Source organism: Salmo salar, chromosome ssa10, assembly GCF_905237065.1.
Source record: "Salmo salar chromosome ssa10, Ssal_v3.1, whole genome shotgun sequence".
NCBI lineage: Eukaryota > Metazoa > Chordata > Actinopteri > Salmoniformes > Salmonidae > Salmo > Salmo salar.
Window position 1 is genome coordinate 42,574,123 of NC_059451.1, and position 21,907 is coordinate 42,596,029.

At 41.7% G+C, this 21,907-nt stretch overlaps 1 protein-coding gene across 1 annotated transcript in view; it reads right to left on the reverse strand.

Moving 5' to 3' along the window:
* LOC123724539 (fibronectin type III domain-containing protein 7) overlaps nucleotides 1-17,889 on the reverse strand; it is a 35,890-nt gene extending 18,001 nt beyond the window's left edge. Inside the window, exons 1-3 of the mRNA XM_045688701.1 lie at nucleotides 17,658-17,889; nucleotides 15,671-15,878; nucleotides 15,176-15,291 (exon numbers count right to left, since the gene is read on the reverse strand). Coding sequence (XP_045544657.1) covers nucleotides 15,176-15,291; nucleotides 15,671-15,878; nucleotides 17,658-17,889 — 556 coding nt within the window. The remainder of the gene's footprint in view (nucleotides 1-15,175; nucleotides 15,292-15,670; nucleotides 15,879-17,657) is intronic.
* Nucleotides 17,890-21,907: the final 4,018 nt, after the last annotated feature.

Here is a 21,907-nt window from a genome sequence, read left to right on the forward strand (position 1 = left end):
TAAAGGGGGTGACACTCTAGACCCAAACTGTTATAGATCTATGTCCAATCTGCCCTGCCTTTCTAAAATCTTCGAAAGCCAAGTTAACAAACAGATCACCGACCATTTTGAATCCCACCGTACCTTCTCCACTATGTAATCTGGTTTCCGAGCTGGTCATGCATGCACATCAGCCACGCTCAAGGTCCTAAACGATATCATAACCGCCATCGATAAAAGACAGTACTGTGCAGCCGTCTTCATCGACCTGGCCAAGGCTTTCGACTCTGTCAATCACCGCATTCTTATCGGCAGACTCAATGGCCTTGGTTTCTCAAATGACTGCCTCGCCTGGTTCACCAACTACTTCTCTGACAGATTTCAATGTGTCAAATCGGAGGGCCTGTTGTCCGGACCTCTGGCAGTCTCTTTGGGGGTGCCACAGGGGTCAATTCTCGGGCCGACTCTTTTCTCTGTATATATCAATGATGTCGTTCTTGCTGCTGGTGATTCTCTGATCCACCTCTACGCAGACAACACCATTCTGTATACATCTGGCCCTTCTTTGGACACTGTGTTAACAAACCTCCAAACGAGCTTCAATGCTATACAACACTCCTTCCGTGGCCTCCAACTGCTTTTAAATGCTAGTAAAACTAAATGCATGCTCTTCAACCGATTGCTGCCCGCATCTGCCTGCCCTACTAGCATCACTACTCTGGACGGTTCTGACTTAGAATATGTGGACAACTACAAATACCTAGGTGTCTGGTTAGACTCTCCTTCCAGACTCACATTAAGCATCTCCAATCCAAAATTAAATCTTGAATCGGCTTCCTATTTCGCAACAAAGCATCCTTCACTCATACTGCCAAACATACCTTCGTGAAACTGACTATCCTACCAATCCTTGACTTCCGCGATGTCATTTACAAAATAGCCTCCAACACTCTACTCAGCAAATTGGATGCAGTCTATCACAGTGCCATCCGTTTTGTCACCAAAGCCCCATATACTACCCACCACTGCGACCTGTATGCTCTCGTTGGCTGGCCCCGCTTCATATTCGTAACCAAACCCACTGGCTCCAGGTCATCTATAAGTCGTTGCTAGGTAAAGCCCCGCCTTATCTCAGCTCACTGGTCACCATAGCAGCACCCACCCGCAGCATGTGCTCCAGCAGGTATATTTCACTGGTCACCCCCAAAGCCAATTCCTACTTTGGCCACCTTTCCTTCCAGTTCTCTGCTGCCAATGACTGGAACAAATTGCAAAAATCACTGAAGCTGGAAACTCATATCTCCCTCTATAAATTTAAGCACCAGCTGTCAGAGCAGCTCACAGATCACTGCACCTGTAAATAGCCCATCTGTAAATAGCTCCTTTGCACCCCAGTATCTCTACTTGCACATTCATCTTCTGCGCATCTGTCACTCCAGTGCTTAATTACTGAATTGTAATTATTTCGCCACTATGGCCTATTTATTGCCTTACCTCCCTTATCTTACCTTATTTGCACACACTGTATATAGACTTTTCTATTGTGTTATTGACTGTATGTTTGTTTATTCCATGTCTAACTCAGTGTTGTTGTTTGTGTCGCACTGCTTTGCTTTATCTTGGCCAGGTCGCAGTTGTAAATGAGAACTTGTTCTCAACTAGCCTACCTGGTTAAATAAAGGTGAAATATATATTTTTTTATAAATAAACAGGTGTGTGCCTTTCCAAATCATGTCCAATCAATTGAATTTACCACAGGTGGACTCCAATCAAGTTGTATAAACATCTCAAGACAATGGAGATGATTGTGGACCACAGGAAAAAGAGGACCGAGCACGCCCCCATTCTCATCGACAGGGCTGCAGTGGAGCAGGTTGAGAGCTTCAAGTTCCTTGGTGTCCACATCACCAACAAACTAACATGGTCCAATTACACCAAGACAGTCGTAAAGAGGGCACGACAAAAACTATTCCCCCTCAGGAGACTGAAAAGATTTGTCATGGGTCCTCAGATACTCAAAAGGTTCTACAGCTGTACCATCAAGAGCATCCTGACTGGTTGCATCACTGCCTGGTACGGCAACTGCTCGGCCTCCGACCGCAAGGCACTACAGAGGGTAGTGCAAACGGCCCAGTACATCACTGGGGCCAAACTTCCTGCCATCCAGGACCTCTATACCAGGCGGTGTCAGAGGAAGGCCCTAAGAATTGTCAAAGACTCCAGCCACCCTAGTCATAGACTGTTCTCTCTGCTACTGCACGGCAATCGGTACCGGAGCGCGAAGTCTAGGTCCAAGGGGCTTCTAAACAGCTTCTACCCCCAAGCCATAAGACTCCTGATCACCTAATAAAATGGATACCAAGACTATTTGCATTGCCCCGCTCCCTTTACACCGCTGCTATTCTCTGCTGTTATCATCTATGCATAGTCACTTTAATAACTCTACCTACATGTACACATTACCTCAACTAACCGGTGCCCCCGCCCATTGACTCTGTACCGGTACCCCCCTAAATATAGTCTCGCTATTGTTATTTTACTGCTGCTCTTTAATTACTTGTTACTTTTATTTCTTATTCTTATCCGTATTTTTTTAAACTGCATTGTAGGTTAGGGGCTCATAAGTAAGCATTTCACTGTAAGGTTGTATCGGCACATGTGACTAATAAACTTTGATTTGATTTGAAAAAAATAACTATACAGAAAGCCCTTTAATTACTGAAATAAGTAAATTAAATCAATTATGAGAATAGTCAGATTAACTGATCACGGACACGGTGGCGTAGCAGGAACTTCAGGATGATCAATGGAAACAAGATGCACCTGAGCTCAATTTCGAGTCTCATAGCAAAGGGTCTGAATACTTATGTAAATAATATATTTATGTTTTTTATTTTTTTATAAATTTGCTAACATTTATATAAACCTATTTTCGCTTTGTCATTATGGGGTATTGTGTTTAGATTGATGAGGATGTTTTTTTTAATCAATTTTAGAATAATATTGTAATGTAGCAAAATGTGGAAAAAGACATGGGGTGTGAATACTTTCTGAATACATTGTGCAATGCAGTATCACTCAATTGTTTATATAAGACTTGTTGTCTACCCTGACTCACAATCAGCCTCCATCTCCACTGTAAAGAGACACTGTGGCACTTCAGCAGTTGACCGAACCCAGAAAACAAACAACCTGTTGTGATAACTATTGTAAAATTCATTGTGTCCGTAAAATGTATATAGTATGTATAAGCTGGCAGTAGAAGCCTAAGTGTTGTTGTTCATTAGTGTACGCCAATTAGGGGAGGGTTGGTAGGGTTAGGGGGAAATTAATTTTAAAAAGATATGTGTGTGTGTGTGTGTGTGTGTGTGTGTGTGTGTGTGTGTGTGTGTATATATATATATATATATATATATATATATATATATATATATTGTGTATATATATATTGTGTATATATATATATATATATATATATATATATATATATATATATATATATATATATATATATATATATATATATATATATATATATATATATATATATAGTACCAGTCAAAGGTTTGGACACACCTACTCATTCAAGGGTTTTAATTTATTTTTACTATTTTCTATATTGTAGAATAATAGTGAAGACATCAAAACTATGAAATAACACATATGGAATCATGTAGTTACCAAAAAAGTGTTAAATGAATCAAAATATATTTTATATTTGAGTCTCTTCAAAGTAGTCACCCTCTGCCTTGATGACAGCTTTGCACACTCTTGGCATTCTCTCAACCAGCTTCATGAGGTAGTCACCTGGAAGGTTTTTCCAACAGTCTTGAAGGAGTTCCCACATATGCTGAGCACTTGTTGGCTGCTTTTCCTTCACTCTGCGTTCCAACTCATCCCAAACCATCTCAATTGGGTTGAGGTCGGGTGATTGTGGAGGCCAGGTCATCTGATGCAGCACTCCATCACTCTCCTTCTTGGTAAAATAGCCCTTACACAGCCTAGAGGTGTGTTTTGGGTCATTGTCCAGATGACGTATCGCTGCAGAATGCTGTGGTAGCCATGCTGTTTAAGAGTGCCTTGAATTCTAAATAAATCACAGACAGTGTCACCAGCAAAGCACCCCACACCATCACACCTCCATGCTTCACGGTGGGAACCAGACATGCGGAGATCATCTGTTCACCTACTCTGCGCCTCACAAAGACACAGCGGATGGAACCAAATATCTCTCATTTAGATGTCCATTGCTTGTGTTTCTTTGACTGACCTTCATGTTTTAAAGTAATGATGACTGTCGTTTCTATTTTCTTATTTGAGCTGTTCTTGTCATAATATGCACATGGTCTTTTACCAAATAGGGCTATCTTCTATATAACCCCCCTACCTTGTCACAACACAACTGATTGTCTCCAACGCATTAAGGAGGAAAGAAATTCCACAAGTAAACTTTAACAAGGCACACCTGTTAATTGAAATGTATTCCAGGAGACTACCTCGTGAAGCTGGTTGAGAGAATGCCAAGAGTGTGCAAAGCTGTCAAGGCAAAGGGTGGCTACTTTGAAAAATGTCAAATATATTTTGATTTGTTTAACACTTTTTATTTCATAGTGTTGATGTCTTCACTATTATTTTACAATGTAGAAAATAGTAAAAATAAAGAAAAACCCAATCTATCTGCAGTATTAAAGCTGATCTGCCCCTTAAAATAAAACGAATAAAAAATATAACAGACTTAAGGCCTGCCCACCCGATCTTGGTTCTATAGGCTCTAACACCTCAAGCGAGAATGTATGGCTCTAAATTCACATTGGCCCTGTTTTCTATCCTGTGTTGTTTCTTTCATCCAGGAAACAATACATGGGAACAGAGAGGCTGATCTGCAACACAGAGATAAAGCAGAGGGAGGGGCCAGGTTTAGAAAGGAGACAGGTGCCGGTGAAACCCAAGGAAAGTAGACAAACTTGGGAATTGGGACTCCTCGCAAACAGATAACTTTACAATTGTCACGACTGTTCGAATGATCGGACCAAAATGCAGCGTCGGTTTCGTTCCACATATTTATTGGACAGTGAAACTTAATGCGATACAAAATAAACTGGAGGAACAAAACAACAAACCGTGACGCAGGAGGAACAAACACACTCACAAAATATAATCACCCACAAAACACAAGTGGGACAAACATCAACTTAAATATGGCCTCCAATTAGAGACAACGACAACAGGCTTCCTCTAATTGGAGGTCATGCCAAACAAAACCCAACCTAGAAATACAAAACTAGAAACTAAACATAGAAATACAAAAACGGACAAACACCCCCCGTCACACCCTGACCTACTCCACCATAGAAAATAACAACTTACTATGGTCAGGACGTGACAACAATGTATGTCACCTTGCCAGGATTTAACAAGTCAGGTCTTTGGATTGCCAGTCAATCTGTGCCTTTATGGAAACTAATTTCACCACCGACTATGGACGGATGATGTTGCTATTTCAGATACAAAGTTTAGTAAAGTTGGATTTTGTATGACTAAAATGTAATCCCCCAGTGTGTTTTTTGTTGTGTTTAAAGGGATATTTTATCACCAAAGAATAAAGGGCTATCACATCTTAGTTCCTGACTGTGCATAAGAAATAAGGATGTCAACATGAAAGGGGATATGTCCCACAAACCCAGCAAGGAAACTCAAACCCAGGCTTATACAATGGGCAATTTCCAAGAATCATGAATAAAGACAAGTGATGCTAACGCCTTGCTTTTTTCCCATTGTATTATTTTATGAGCTTGCGTTGCAATACGGTCCCGTCCTGCTATAGACACCAGTACGAATCGCAGTGTAGGGTCCCATAGTGAATGTCTGTGATGCAACAATATTGTTTTCATTATTAATGGTTGTCATAATATAACTCCACAAAAGTCCTATATTTTATTACCATACGTCCCCTTATACACTGAGTTATATTGATGTCACTTGTTAAATCCACTTCAGTCAGTGCAGATGAGGAGGACAGGTTAAAGAAGGATTTCTAAGCCTTGAGACAATTGACAGATGGATTGTGTATGTGTGTAATTAAGGGTGAATGGGCGACACAAAACATTTGTCTTTGCATGGGTTATGGTAGTAGGTGCCAGGCACAACGGTTTGTGTCAAGAACTGCTACGCTGCTGGGGTTTTCATGCTCAACAGTTTTCCGTGTGTGTCAAGAATGGTCCATCAACCAAAGGACATCCAGCCAACTTGACACAATTGTGGGAAGCATTGGAGTTTACATGGGCCAGCATCCCTGCAGAACGCTTTCAACACCTTGTAGAGTCCATGCCCCGATGAATTGAGGCTGTTCTGAGGGCAAAACTCAATATTGGGAAGGTGTTCCTAATGTTTCGTATACTCAGTGTAAATGTATCTGGGATTGAAATAACTGGAAAAGTCCTAAAAAGGGCATAACTTTAGAGGGTAACTATTGTTTTATGGTGATTTTATCATAAATCTTACGGCTGAAAGATGAGTGAGATTAACAAAAGGCTCACTAGATGGCAGGGTGGTGGTTAGAATAAAGAGAAATCCAATCTGCTCTCTGATAGGGCGTTATATACGGTTCCAGTGGATCTCCAGATATGGGTGTGGGCGTGGTACTGTAGCTTTGATGATGATCATAAAGAGATACCACTCTGCTACTACTGCCTAGTGTTCCTGTATTCTCTCTGAATGGCCTCTGTTGGTATCAACATGAAAGTCTATACCAGGGGTACTCAACTCTTACCCTACGAGGTCCGGAGCCTGCCGGTTTTCTGTTCTACCTGATAATTAATTGCACACACCTGGTGACCTGGTGTCCCAGGTCTAAATCAGTCCCTGAATAAAGGGAAAGAAGTAAAAAATGCAGTGGAATTGGCTTTGAGCTCCAGAGTTTAGTTTGAGGGGTCTATACCTTGTGCATAATTTCTTACTGTGCATTAGGGATCCAAATCAGTACTGTTTCCCATTGTACATGGTGGGAACCACGTCAATCAAAGCTTAATTCCTAAAACAACAGTAGGCAGCACATGTTCCTCCTGGGATGGTAGACAAAAGGACTGGTCCTCTGTGCACATCGTACTTCAGTGTTTGATGTATGCTTCTTTAATGGGTTGGCATTGTATTAGATCCAAGAATACACCTTTATTGTCCAATGTGAGTTATTTCCAACACATGGGTACCACACCAGGCTAAAGGTAGCATAAAATAAGCAGCAGAACAGCGTCCCTGTAGCAGGTTAGGGGTTAAGTGCCTTGCTCAAGGGCATAACTGCAGCAGGTGGCACATGAGATTCTGATGTCAACTCTGGTTGCCAGCTCACTCCTGACAAATTCCCCCTTCAGCCAAGGGATTTGAACTGACAACCCTCTGGTTACTGGCCCCGAGAGATGCTGAATTCATCTGATTGAAGTTTAAGTCAGAATACTCTTTCTTAGGAGTTATTGCATTAATGTGTGTACAAAATGCTCAGTGGCATTTGATTAGGCTAATATGTAAAAGTGATAGAATTCGAGCCGTATGAAGAACAACACAGTAGGAACATATAGGAATTGGCTGCAGCCAGGTTGTGGTGTGGAGAGCTTCACAGTGGAGTACCCATAGGACCTTCTGAAATGTGTCAATTTATTGCAGGTAGTGTCAGAGGAAGTCCTGCCTCTGTTGATTGGGAGTGTAAGGAAAGTAAGTGGTGTTTGAATTGTTGTCAAGGAATGTGGCGCTGGAAGTAAAGTGGGATGGGTTTGGAAGGGAATGTTCTATAACAGTCCCTGAGTCTGACCTCTTATCAATCTCTCAAATGATATTAGAAATATAAAAAAAATAAGAATGAATGCAAGGCATGTGTTTTAGTGAAGGGAAATTGGAACAGTTTTACACAACCAAACAAATACATATTCCAAACAATTTTATTCTTACTGTATAATCTGGGAAAAAAATTACAGAACACAGAGGGCTTACAATGACAGGTGCAATATGCAATACTATACAACCACCACACAACTTTGTTGTGGCAACATTCTGTGGTTGCTCTGTGTCTGCTGGGTTGCTCCTCTTGACTAACAAGGGTCCCAATCTACTTAAATTATTAATTGTTGTTCATCTTTGTTTGTTACATTTCCAATTAATAATCAACAGTGGGTATTTCAGTTTCAGTTACTGTGCATGATGTACAATTTTGTAAACTTGTGTACAATCATTATATTGATTTAAATATGGAACATTTCACCTCATATCTAACTACATGTTGGTACTTTTTATTGCATTTTGCTGACAGATATCCCAATAAATGTCCTTAATTTGTCACTCTTTAAGAACAACGGTGAAAACAGTTCATATAATAATGGGGGTGTTCAAACCAAATCTACTTATTCCAGACCAAAAAAATTCTACTCAGTATATTTGGTCAGATCAGTAGCTTTAGATTTTTTTTACAAATCCCAACAACAGGTCTTACTAAAAACTATAATTTAGGCAGGGATATTTTGTAGATATGTTGGTGGAGTAAGGATGAAAAGCTTGTCTCTGCTGTAAACTGTGAAAGCAGAGAAGAATAACATACAAAACATCTCATAAATTATGCATGTTTAAAGTATAGACATTAAAACTAGGTTTGAAGATTCAAGTGAAGATTCCACTATGATTTAACTTGAAAATGTGGCCTTGTTTGCGATGTCCGTTTTTTGACCAGAAGAGAGAAACTGTTACTGTTAATTCAGAGAGCCATTACAGCCATACACTCCATTGGACTCACAGCTACACCCTCAGATGTGCAATCACTCTTAAAGTCTCCTTAGCCAGAGCGAGACATTCTTTTAGGAACCTGTTCTCTTGTAGTTCAATGATCCAGTCTTTTGAGCCAACGAGTTGTTTACACTTTTGACAGGTGTTGTAGGGATTGGACCAAAACGCAGCGGGAACGTGTAAACTCATCTTCTTATTTTATTAAAGAAGGAAAAGAAACACATATACAAAAAAACAACAACCGACACTAAACAGTCCCATCAGGTGCACAAACACAAAACAGGAAACAACTACCCACAAATCCCATAGAAAAAACACCCCTCTTAAATAGGACCTTCAATCAGAAGCAACGAGGAGCAGCTGCTTCCAATTGAAGGTCAACCCAATAAACATCACATAGACTGCGGTTGAAAATTAGCCGGCTGGCTAAAACCGGCACTTTTACTGAAACGTTGATTAATGTGCACTGCCCCTGTAAAAATAAAATAAACTCAATCGAATAGACATACTAGAACTAACATAGATATAGACTAACATAGAACATAGCTCAACAAACCCCGAAACACTCTAAACAAACACCCCCTGCCACACCCTGACCAAACTACAATAACAAACAACCTCTTTTACTGGTCAGGACGTGACAGGTGTATATGTCAGTAAATTCTTCCTCTTTCACTATGGTGAACATATCATAGCCACAAGAAGTAGGGGTGCTGAGAGTGCTGCCCTCTTTTTTTGTTGAATTTTTTTATCTTAAAGGTAGTGCACTGGGCTTTTACTAGTCCTGTATTAGCGGACCCATAGCTGTCTTTTATTTTTAGGGGTACTTTTTTATTTACAATGGCAGCCTAGGAACAGTGGACTGCCTTGTTCAGGGGCAGAACGACAGATTTTTACCTTGTCAACTCGGGGATTTGATCGAAGCAACCTTTTGGTTACAGGCCCAACGCTCTAACTACTAGGCTACCTGCCACCCCTGTCTAACATGGGACATCATTTTATTTTTGGGGGGGGTTCATTTTTCCCCACAAGTAACGCACAGGGCCTTTACTAGCGGACCGATATAGCCATCTGTAGTGCCGGCAACACATTTTTTACCTCCCCGCCGCACCGCCATCACCAAACATCTTTCCACGACTATGATCACAGGTTTCATGTTTTATGGCTTCACTGTCCATCTCCGACTCCAAATGAGAGGGATCCGCTTATACTCGGGTCAGAAACAGCCATCCCTGCTACAAGAGCCAACCGCGACGTGAGACAGCTTTGCCGGTGACAGCCAGGTAACCTAGCTAGCCAGGGCTAGCCTGCTAACTTTAGCTCTAGGAAACAGTCAAATCCAACAAAAAAGGGTATATTAAGAACAGCACTAACACCGTGGTCCCGAAAGAAATCATTTAATACAAAAGTTTGAAACAGAATAAAATGTATACAGTACCAGTCAAAAGTTTAGACACACCTACTCAGTCAAGGGTTTTTCTTTATTTATACTATTTTCTACATTGTAGAATAATAGTGAAGACATCAAAACTATAAAATAACACATAGGGAATCATGTACTAACCAAAAAAGAAACAAATCAAAATATATTTTAGATTCTTCAATGTAGTCACCCTTTGCCTTGATGACAGCTTTGCACACTCTTGGCATTCTCTCAACCAGCTTCATGAGGTAATAACCTGGAATGCATTTCAATTAACAGGTGTGCCTTGTTAAAAGTTCATTTGTGGAATTTCTTTCCTTCTTAATGCGTTTAAGCCAATCAGTTGTGTTGTGACAAGGTAGGGGTGGTTTACAGAAGATAGCCCTATTTGGTAAAAGACCAAGTCCATATTATGGCAAGAACAGCTCGAATAAGTGAAGAGAAATGACAGTCCATCATTACTTTAAGACATGAAGGTCAATGTGGAACATTTTATAGAAATGAAAGTTTGTTCAAGTGCAGTCGCAAAAACCATCAAGCGCTATGATGAAACTGCCTCTCATTAGGACCACCAATGGAAAGAAAGATGCAGGGTTACCTCTGCTGCAGAGGGTAAGTTCATTAGAGTTAACTGCACCTCAGATTGGAGACCAAATAAATGCAGAACAGAGTTCAAGTAACAGACACATCTCAACATCAACTGTTCAGAGGAGACTGCGTGAATCAGGCCTCGTCGAATTGCTGCAAAGAAACCACTACTAAAGGACACCAATAATAAGAAGAGACTTGCTTGGGCCAAGAAACACGAGCAATGGTCATTAGACAGGTGGAAATCTGTCCTTTGGTCTGATGAGTCTAAATTTGAGATTTATGGTTCAAACCGCTGTGTCTTTTTGAGACGCAGAGTAGGTGAACGAATGATCTCTGCATGTGTGGTTCCCACCATAAAGCATGGAGGATGTGGTGTGATGGTGCTTTGCTGGTGACACTGTCTGTGATTTATTTAGAATTCAAGGCACTCTGAACCAGTATGGCTACCACAGCATTCTACAGCTATATGCCATCCCATCTGGTTGGCACTTAGTGGGACTATCATTTGTTTTTTAACAGGACAATGACCCAAAACACACCTCCAGGCTATGTAAGGGCTATTTGACCAAGGAGAGTGATAGAGTGCTGCATCAGATGACTTGGCCTCCTCAATCACCAACTTTAACCCAATTGAGATGGTTTGGGATGAGATGGACCACAGAGTGAAGGAAAAGCCACCAACAAGTGCTCAGCATATGTGCGAACTCCTTCAAGACTGTTGGAAAAGCATTCCTCATGAAGCTGGTTGAGAGGATGCCAAGAGTGTGCAAAGCTGTCATCAAGGCAAAGGGTGACTACTTTGAAGAATCTAAAATACATTTAGATTGTTAAACACTTTTTTGGTAACTACATGATTCCGTATATGTGTTATTTCATAGTTTATGTCTTCACTATTATTCTACAATGTAGAAAATAGTAAAAATAAAGACAAAACCTTGAATGAGTAGGTGTGTCCAAACTTTTGACTGGTACTGTTAGGTCTTAAAAATATAAAACGTATGTGTTTTAAAAAGTGTGAAGCGCTGTATTACCACTCCAAATGTTCTGCTTCCTACTTCCTGGTTACTTCCAAAAGCACCAGGCCATTGGCCTGGGAGGCTGAAACCCCTTCTCAAAACCCCATGTAGTTCTTCAGCACAAAAAAAATCAGACACCCCAAAACTTCTCTGCTGCTGCTACTAGCAATTACATCTTCTGGGATTTCCTTTCCATCTGTGTGGTACAATTAATGCCCATAGCAATAAACGGCAAGAAGCCAACCTTACTAAAGCACACATTTTTCGGGTCACTCTGTACTGGCCTACTACTCACAGGGATCCTCTCAGGCTCCCTCGCCCTTTGCCCACCATCATCTTCTTTCCTCACTGCCTCAGCATATGACACTTCCTGCACTGCTCTCACCCTGGAAACTTCCACCTGTCTCACACATATAGGACATTTCTGATCCCCAGCAACATGGCCACCCCCACAATTGAAACACTCAACGTTTTCCACCGAAACAACACACTCTTTTGTCCCATGCCCTCCTGCACACTTCTCACACCTCAGAATCTCCCTCCTCCTCCTGCTGCAACATGACCATCAACTTTGCACCTGAACTGTAGTGGGTTCGGAACAAAAGCTCTCACGGGATAACTTATATACCCTAGCATGGCAGACAGGGTCTTTTCACGCTTGCCACTGGGTCTTTGTCACACCCAACGGTGTGCATCACCGACAAGGGGAAACTTCAACTTCAGTCGATCCACCTCAATGCCACCCCAGTTATCACTCTTCAGTGGCACTCTTCTCCGGAGAGCAATGCAGGACACAGCTTTCGTCGCGAAATGCGTAGTACCATCTCCCTCCTGGCAGATGACACACAAAAAAATCTACTCAAGTCCACTTCTGGTTACTTTGACCGAATTGACAGAACCCAAGTCCTTCTACACTCAGCCTGATACCACAAATGGGTCGGCCAAAATGCATGGATCCACTTTCTCCACGAATCGTACTCCTGCTGGGCCAGAGTCATTGGCAGGTAGCCTAGTGGTTAGAGCGTTGGACTAGTAACCGAAAGGTTGCAAGATCGACTCCCTGAGCTGACAAGGTAAAAATCTGCTGTTCTGCCCCTGAACAAGGCAGTTAACCACTGTGGCTGTTATTGAAAATAAGAATTTGTTCTTAACTGCCCTGCCTAGTTAAATAAAGGTTTAAAAAAAATCTCTGGGATTTTCCTGATCATAGGTGTAAGGCTTGGAAGCCTTCACCTCACGGCGCAGGTTCTTCCTTTTCACTTCTGTCAGGTTTTCTGAGAGTTCACTATCTGTCAACTGCTCAGGGTTTTCAGGAGCATAACATGTAATTATCTTTCCTGTACTTGACTCAAAGGAGAAAGTACTCAGCTTGTGTTTTCGCAGATGTCAGTTTGGGTTTGAACCTCACACCCTTCTTTCTGCATCGCTTTCTCGCCATCCGCCATCTTACATCTCCCTAGCTTGAGTCAATATTTTATTCTGAAATAGTGTTTTATATCAACCATCGATTTTATAGAAAGTTTCATTTCCCTGTGACGTTTTTTATATATTTTTTTATTTCACCTTTATTTAACCAGGTAAGCTAGTTGAGAACAGGTTCTCATTTACAACTGCGACCTGGCCAAGATAAAGCAAACCAGTGCGACACAAACAACAACACAGAGTTACACATGGAATAAATAAGCGTACAGTCAATAACACAATGGAAAAAAAGAAAGTCTATATACAGTTTGTGCAAATGGCGTGAGGAGGTAGGCAATAAATAGGCCATAGTAGCGAAGTAATTACAATTTAGCAAATTAACACTGGAGTGATAAATGAGCAGATGATGATGTTTAAGTAGAGATACTGGTGTGCAAAAGATCAGAAAAGTAAATAAAGACAATATGGGGATGAGGTAGGTAGATTGGAGGGGCTATTTACAGATGGGCTATGTACAGCTGCAGCGATCGGTTAGCTGCTGAGATAGCTGATGTTTAAAGTTAGTGAGGGAAATTTAAGTCTCCAGCTTCAGCGATTTTTGCAATTCGTTCCAGTCACTGGCAGCAGAAAACTGGAAGGAAAGGCAGCCAAAGGAGATGTTGGCCTTGGGGATGACCAGTGTGATATACCTGCTGGAGCGCGTGCTACGGGTGGGTGTTGTTATCGTGACCAGTGAGCTGAGATAAGGCGGAGCTTTACCTAGCATAGACTTCAAGTGTAAAGGTCTATGGCTGAAAACCTATTCAGCCTAACAGGGTTGGAAGAGCTTTTATTGACCCCCAAATTACCAGAATAATGTTTCCTGTTGTGCTCTGTTCTAATTCGATCCACTGCCACTCAATGGCTATTTATTCAGCTTCTGACTGTGTTCATCTTGGATGGCTCAGGGAGCTACTTTGGGACATAACAATAAATGCACGTATAGTATAGTATGTTTGGATTGTGTACTTGAGTTGCAATTGCTGTGATTTTAAACGGATGAGAGGTTGTATGATACGTACCATCTGCTAGTCCAGACCGCACAGTGAGGCAGAGCAGGCCCAGTAGACCGGCTAATCACTGGTGGCTAGTCCACCTGACAGGGGTATCCTGGGCTAGGAAGCCTAGCGCATCTAGACGTTGTCACAGTGCAGATACCAACCTCCGGCTTCCACCACACAGCGGGGCAGGAGAGGAGTCAGAAGACTCCGGTAGAATGGCGAAACACTAATTAAAACCTGACCGTGGAGGAGTATCCAAGGCTAGTCGGCCCAACGTGTCTAGACCGTCAGTCACAGCACAGATGTATTCTCTCTCGGCTTTCAGGGAGGGCACCACACCGGCTTTATCTCATCGTGTAGAAACCAGCAGATGTCAATTTAAAGTTTTAATTGATTTGATCATGTAGGATTTTAGATTTTGCCTGTTGTTTAATGACAACTCTCGCAGCCTATAACGGTTTTGCTAAGTAATAAAAACTTGTAACACTTGAAACAAACAAACAGTGTGGCACAACACGCTCAGCAAAACTGCCCTGCCGCCATCTTATGTTTCTTTGCACAATGCATTGCAAGAATAATCAGTACAGATTGGAAGTACTCAAACACTTCCATTCCAACATTGCTTCCCTGAGCAGGAAACTGAAAAAAGACAAGAATATGAAGTTAACCAAAAACACTTGTGTTAATTTTTTGCCTTTACGCTATCTATTCTATTTTCTATTTCTATTATAATGGTGCAATGTATACAAAGCTCAATAAAGTTCATTGATATACATTTCCTTTGTTTTTAGATGATCTATGTAGATCAGAATACGGGGGACCAGTATGGAAAAAAATGTATGAAATGTATGCATTCACTACTGTAAGTCGCTCTGGATAAGAGCGTCTGCTAAATGACTAAAATGTAAATGTAAACTCCTGAATGGTATTCTATTCAGTACCTGAGTACATCCTCTGTGGGCAGAACTGGACTATGGCTCCGTCCCGGGTGAGAGGGGCCAGCACTACTTTGTAGATGTCTCCACACATGATCTCCAGCACGTCACAGGTGTTTCCTCTGAGGGGAGGGGTGCAGCTGTTGTTGGACTGATTAACACAGACACCTAAATGTGTTGACAAATATACTGTTCAAGTTGGTGCTATTTCTTTCCATCCACCCTATCCCTATCACCAGGTCTCATTTTCAACCTCAAGGGACTTGCCTGATTAAATGAATGTTAAATAAAGCTAGATAAGCATTTCCTGAAGAAAATGTGTGTGCTTGCTAACCAACACCCCCCCCCCCCCTTCCTTAAGTGTGATCTGGCAGACAGTGAAGTCGTCTCCCTGTCTGTTCTCAGGGTCCTGGTGTAACAGTATAGCTTCCGTCCCTCTCCTCGCCCCTACCTGGGCTCGTACCAGGGACCCTCTGCACACATCGACAACAGCCACCCCACCGGGAGTTGCCCTTAATGCAGTAGGGGGTCCCGGCCTCCAGACCAGGGAAGGTGACGCTGGGGCCGGTGGTGTTGAGCGTCACCCTGCTTTCTGAGCCCTCCATGATGATGTTGATTGTGTACAGGACAGCGTGGACCACTGGCTCCCACCACACCCTGATGGTGTCATTGCTGGGTGAGGTGGAGTTGAGCTCGGGCGCTGCAACCGCTGTAGGAGAGAGACAGCAAAAATACATCTTATTTGAGGTGTGTATCTGTTTGTCTGTATTGGGGTGTTTATGGTTTGAATTGTATTTGTGTGATAGCCTACTTATCACTTTCAATTAAAAAAGTGTACTATTTTCTGTTCTGTGGGAACATTTTCATATAACAAAACTGTAAAGTGCATATTTTATTTTGGGTGGGATGGTGCTGTTGTGTGCGAGTGTAATTACAATGTACTATATGACTGAGATCTGAGACTGACTCTCTCCAGCTCTTCTGCCTCTAAAGAACATCAAACCACTAAACCACAATGGATGAAACTGCTGCTGTATTGTTTTGGTACATGAAGAAACCCGATAGGCTGACTAACTCAGTTCTCAACCCAGTTAAGTTTATTATTTGTGTTCATGGAGAGGGGTCAGATATAATTATCCCAGATACAGGATAGATAACTCTCACCCTTAGGGCTTTAAGATCAGGTATGCAGCTACTCTCCTTTCTTAGCTTTCATTTGTTCTTTCTTTCCCCAACAGTCAGTTAATGTGAGGTACAAGGGACAATACCTGTCTTTGCTACTGAAGGGAGGGAAGGCTGGCTCCTGCCTCCGTGGATGACGGATATGACACTGAGAGTGTAGTCAGTGTGTGCCTGGAGTTCTCAGCCCGCAGGATGTAGTAGGAGACTCCGGTCACCTGAGTGATCTCCACGGTCATGCTCTCACTCTGCTTTCATGTTGCCATGTTTGTAGTGGGCACCTCAGAAGCTACAGAAAAAAAGGGTGGGATTATTTAAGACTCAATTCAGGAGCTACACACATGCAAATGTAATGAGTGTAACCAGTTACACCACAATAATGTTTTCAAACAGGAAAATCATTAATGATTTTATTTTTCACTGTAAGCCTATTGTCAAGATATACTGTACACTGAATGTACAAAAAATGATGAACACCTGCTCTCTCCATGACATAGACTGACCAGGTGAATTAAGGTGGAAGCTATGATTCCTTATTGATGTCGCTTGTTAAATCCACTTCAGTCAGTGTAGATGAAGAGGAGGAGACAGGTTAAAGAAGGATTCTTAAGCCTTGAGACAATTGAGACATGGATTGTGTATGTGTGTCATTCAGAGGGTGAAGATTTAAGTGCCTTTGAACAGGGTATGGTAGTAGGTGCCAGGCGCACCAGTTTGTGTCAAGAACTGCAACGCTGCTGGGTTTTTCACGCTCAAAAGTTTCCCGTGTGTGTCAAGAATAGTCCGAGAATATCAAGAATATACCCTGATGAAGACAGCTTGGCTGTCTGAACGTTTTTGGACATTACATTTTTGCATCTGAGCTCCTAGAGTGTGCGGCTCTCCTTTATTTTCATGTTTTCTACTCCGCTAGCCAGCACCTCGCCTACATAGGTGTGCGTTTCTTTTTCTTCTAGATTATCAAGAATAGTCCACCACCCAAAGGACATCCAGCCAACTTGACACAACTGTGGGAAGCACTGGAGTCAACATGGGCAAGCATCCCTGTGGAATGCTTTCGACACCTTGTAGAGTCCATGCCCGACAAATTCAGGCTGTTCCGAGGGCAAGTCAATATTAGGAAGGTTCTTGTTTTGTACACTCAGTGTGTATTTCTTATGAGAGTCGCTCCAAGGACAGGTTTTCTATCTTCCCTTATACTGTAGCTCAGATGAGAAAGAAAAACAGAACTGGCCCTGGATCAGAGATTAGTAACAGAATGTAATGAGATCACAACATAATGTATAGCCTATTGTTTCACCAACTTCACCTAAAGGTCTTGTAGGAGACACTGACTCATCGATGGTCTCTCCAACCTCAGCCTGGCTCTGAACAGTCAGGCCATTTTCCATAGCCTCAGCCTTAATAATATACACGATGTTGGGGGTCAGAGAGTTGATGCAGCCCATCACAGAGTTGGCACCGAACTGGGTGAAGGCATCCAGGGAGTTCTTGGGATCACTGTGATCTTGTAGGAACTGGTTCCTGAGTATCTGCTCCATCACACTGTCATACTCTTAGATGTAACACTGAATATCAACACTGTGATTCATATATGAGGAGAGAGAACGAATCAGAGTTACTGTATTCAAATCTGGAACATATGACAAAATATTATAAACTGGGTGCTATGAGCCCTGAATGCTCATTGGCTGACAGCTGTGGTATATCAGACCGTATACCACGGGTATGACAAAACATTTATTTTTACTTCTCTAATTACGTTGGTAACCAGTTTATAATGGCAGTAAGGGACCTCGGGGGTTTGTGGTATATGGCCAATATACCATGGCTAAGGGCTGTATCTGGGCACTCCGTGTTGCGTCGTGCGTAAGAACAGCCCTTATCCGTGGTATATTGGCCATATACCACACCCCCTCGTGTCTTATTGCTTAATTATAGCACTACTAGTGCATACATGTACTACAATATATTATAATTTATTTTAATAATCATGATTTTTTTATAAATCCACTTTCATCCAACCATCATTATATTCTGCAGTTGAAAAATATAGACAGTTTAGTAATGTACATGTAATGTTGGAAAAAGATACAGTGCATTAGGAAAGTATTCAGACCCCTTGACTTTTCCCACATTTTGTTACATTACAGCCTTGATCTGAAATTGATTAAATGAAATGTTTTCCTCATCAATCTACCCACAATACTACCCATAATGACAAAGTGAAAACAGATTTTTAGAAATGTTTTTACATTATAAAAAATACAAAATACAAATACCTTATCCCACAGTTGACAGAGCATGTGAGCAATCGGGGGAGAAGGGCCTTGGTCAGGGAGGTGACCAAGAACCCGGCGGTCACTCTGACATGGCTCCAGAGTTGCTCTGTGGAGATGGGAGAATCTTCCAGAAAGACAACCATCTCTGCAGCACTCCACCAATCAGGCCTTTATGATAGAGTGTCCAGATAGAAGCCTCTCCTCAGTAAAAGGCGCGACAGGCCACTTGGAGTTTGCCAAAAGGCACCTAAAGACTCTCAGACCATGAGAAACAAGTTTCTCTGGTCTGATGAAACCAAGATTGAACTCTTTGGCCTGATTGCCAAGCGTCACGTCTGGAGGAAACCTGGCACCATCCCTAAAGTGAAGCATGGTGGTGGCAGCATCAGGCTGTGGGGATGTTTTTCAGCATCAGGGACTGGGAGACTACTCAGGATAGAGGGGAAGATGAACAGAGCAAAGCACAGAGAGATCCTTGATGAAAACCTGCTCCAGAACGCTCAGGACCTGTCAGGGAAAAATTCGATACTTACCTGATTTGTTTGATATTAATAGTAAACGGTTATATATTTAACTAAGAGTAAAACTGGCCTGCTAATGCTAAGTTTTTATGGTGTCCACTCTAACACCCTGCAGCTAGTCTGGGTGTTGAGGACATGGGTTTTTACTAGAGATAGCTTGAAGCTGACTATTGATGTCTTGGTGATAAAAAAAAAACAAACAGCCACAATCCAGTCTATCATTATTGGTGCATGTGAGACATATATGTCATGACGTGGCCCTCTTTGGGTATAGCGAGTGCCTTCCCCCTCTCTCCCTCTTACACCCAGGTTCTGTTATCTCAGGTCATAAATTCCTGGAGGAGACTCTCTCCCTCATGCAGTATATAGAGAGAAAGCTTCACAGTAGAACAAAGGAATTTTTTCTACATCACAGAACTTGAGAACTGAACAATATCCATGTTTTGGAGAATGTGTAAACGGTCGGTGGAGAAACCAGCTACGACCGGTCCATTTTGTTTAATGATTGTGACCTCATGAAAGACAATACAGCCATATTACCATAACTCTGTTTATACAGGAGCCTCCGTTATGAGGCTTGCATCTAATTATAGTATAAAATGAATGAGTAAAGATGAAAATATTTGTGAAATTGTTTAATGTGATTTTAAACCTTTAATGTGAGAGAATTGTATTCCCTTTCAAGTTTAACTAAGTCATTGGCCCGCCCCATGAGCACAGACATTGATCTGGTGTCATGGGACAGCCATCTTCTACTGTTACGAATATAACCCCCACCTGAAGGAATTCCCTTTAGAACATGCGTACCTCGATCACAGAGGGGGCGAAGGTTTGAGTAGAGACCATAAAAACCTCAGTATAAGCTAACGTTGTAATGGTTGTTGAAACTCTGAGACTATCGATTCCGACAGAATAAAAGACAATCATCGATACTAATTACTAGTCTGCAGCTAGAAGTTATGTCGACCTGAAATGTGAAGACCGACAACCGCCGAAACAGCTATCTATAAGAACATTTCTGAATGGGACTCTGAAGTATCCATTCTAACCACAAGAGACTTCATGGGAGCAGAGACGATCAGATGAACTTTCCAACAGAAAGACGGACGATTCCAACAGAGATCACGACGACACACTGAGCGTAAATATATATTAATTGCAATTATTCCCGAATGAATGAGCGTTCATGTGCAAAGGATTAGCATTTCAATCAATATAATTATCAACTGTGTAGTGACTTTTGTCTTTCACGCCCTTCTCAGTCCACACCCACTTCCCTTTGTCTACCAAGTCGCCATATCGGCTTAGCCCACTAGGGAACATCCCCTATCATTTCCTTGTAACCATACCTACTGTTTGTTTGTTTGTTTGTTTATGCATTTCTGTGATTATTTAGTTAGTAAATAAATGATTAAGACAATTGATGTATGGATGATTCATAGTGAAGGCTGGGTTCGTGCAGATTACCAACAACTTACGATGTTTGGAATGAGACTGACGTGAGGTAAAGAATAATTCATTAATTAGAAGACTAATTCATCAGATATTAAAATATCTGAAAAGTTATATTAGGAAAATGTTTACTTTGTAATCTGAAGATTTTCCTTGGTGCCCCGACTTCCTAGTTAATTACATTTACATAATTAGTTTAATCACGTAATAATAATTACAGAGAATTGATTTGATAATATAACAGTCTTCACTTTAATGATGACAAAGACACGACATATGTCTCCGGTCAAACTGGGCCTGCATGCTATAGATGAGATAGAGATAGCCTCAATGGTTCTTAGACATCCTGGCATCTGGGAAACAACACCAGAGGCAGATGACCAGAGGATGAACCCAAAGTGGCTTATGGTGCCCCCCAATCTATATGGGAGGGGTGGAACCAAGCATTCTGGGCATTAGCTATATAAACTGTGCATTGTCTGTGAAGGGTAGACAAGACTGTTGGGCTGACGGTTTCATTATTGCAATAATTAATCAATATTAAATTAAGATGATTGTTTGAAGAAATGACCAAGTCTCTCTCAGTACTGAATTTCCACGACAGACCTCAGACTGGGGTGAAGGTTCACCTTCCACCAGGACAACGATCCTAAGCAAACAGCCAAGACAATGCAGGAGTGGCTTTGGGACAAGTCTCTGAATGTCATTGAGTGGCCCATCCAGAACCCGGACTTGAATCCGATCTAACATCTCTGGAGAGACCTGAAAATAGCTGTGCAGTGACGCTCCCCATCCAACCTGACAGAAGTTCAGATGATCTGCAGAGAAGAATGGAAGAAACTCCCCAAATACAGGTGTGCCAAGCTTGTAGCGTCATACCCAAGAAGACTATAGGCTGTAATCGCTGCCAAAGGAGCACTCTAGGCTGTAATCGCTGCCAAACCCTTTACAGACCCTTTACTTTCAGACCCTTTACCGAGTAAAGGGTCTGAATACTTATGTAAATGTGATATTTTTTTTTTTGTGTGTAGATTGATGAGGGGAAAAACAATTTACTATATTTTAGAATAAGGCTGTAACGTAACAAAATGTGGAGAAAAAAAGTCTAGGGGTCTGAATACATTCCGAATGCACTGTAAATGTTTTACCTGATGAAGTTGAACTCTGAAAGTGAAAACAGAAGAAAAAACATATTTTACTACAAGAGAATGTGAAACAAATAACATTAAACAATGTTCATACCATAGGAAATGTTATAAAATTCATACAAGCACTTTTCTGGAATGAGTGTGCCCTACTCAAGG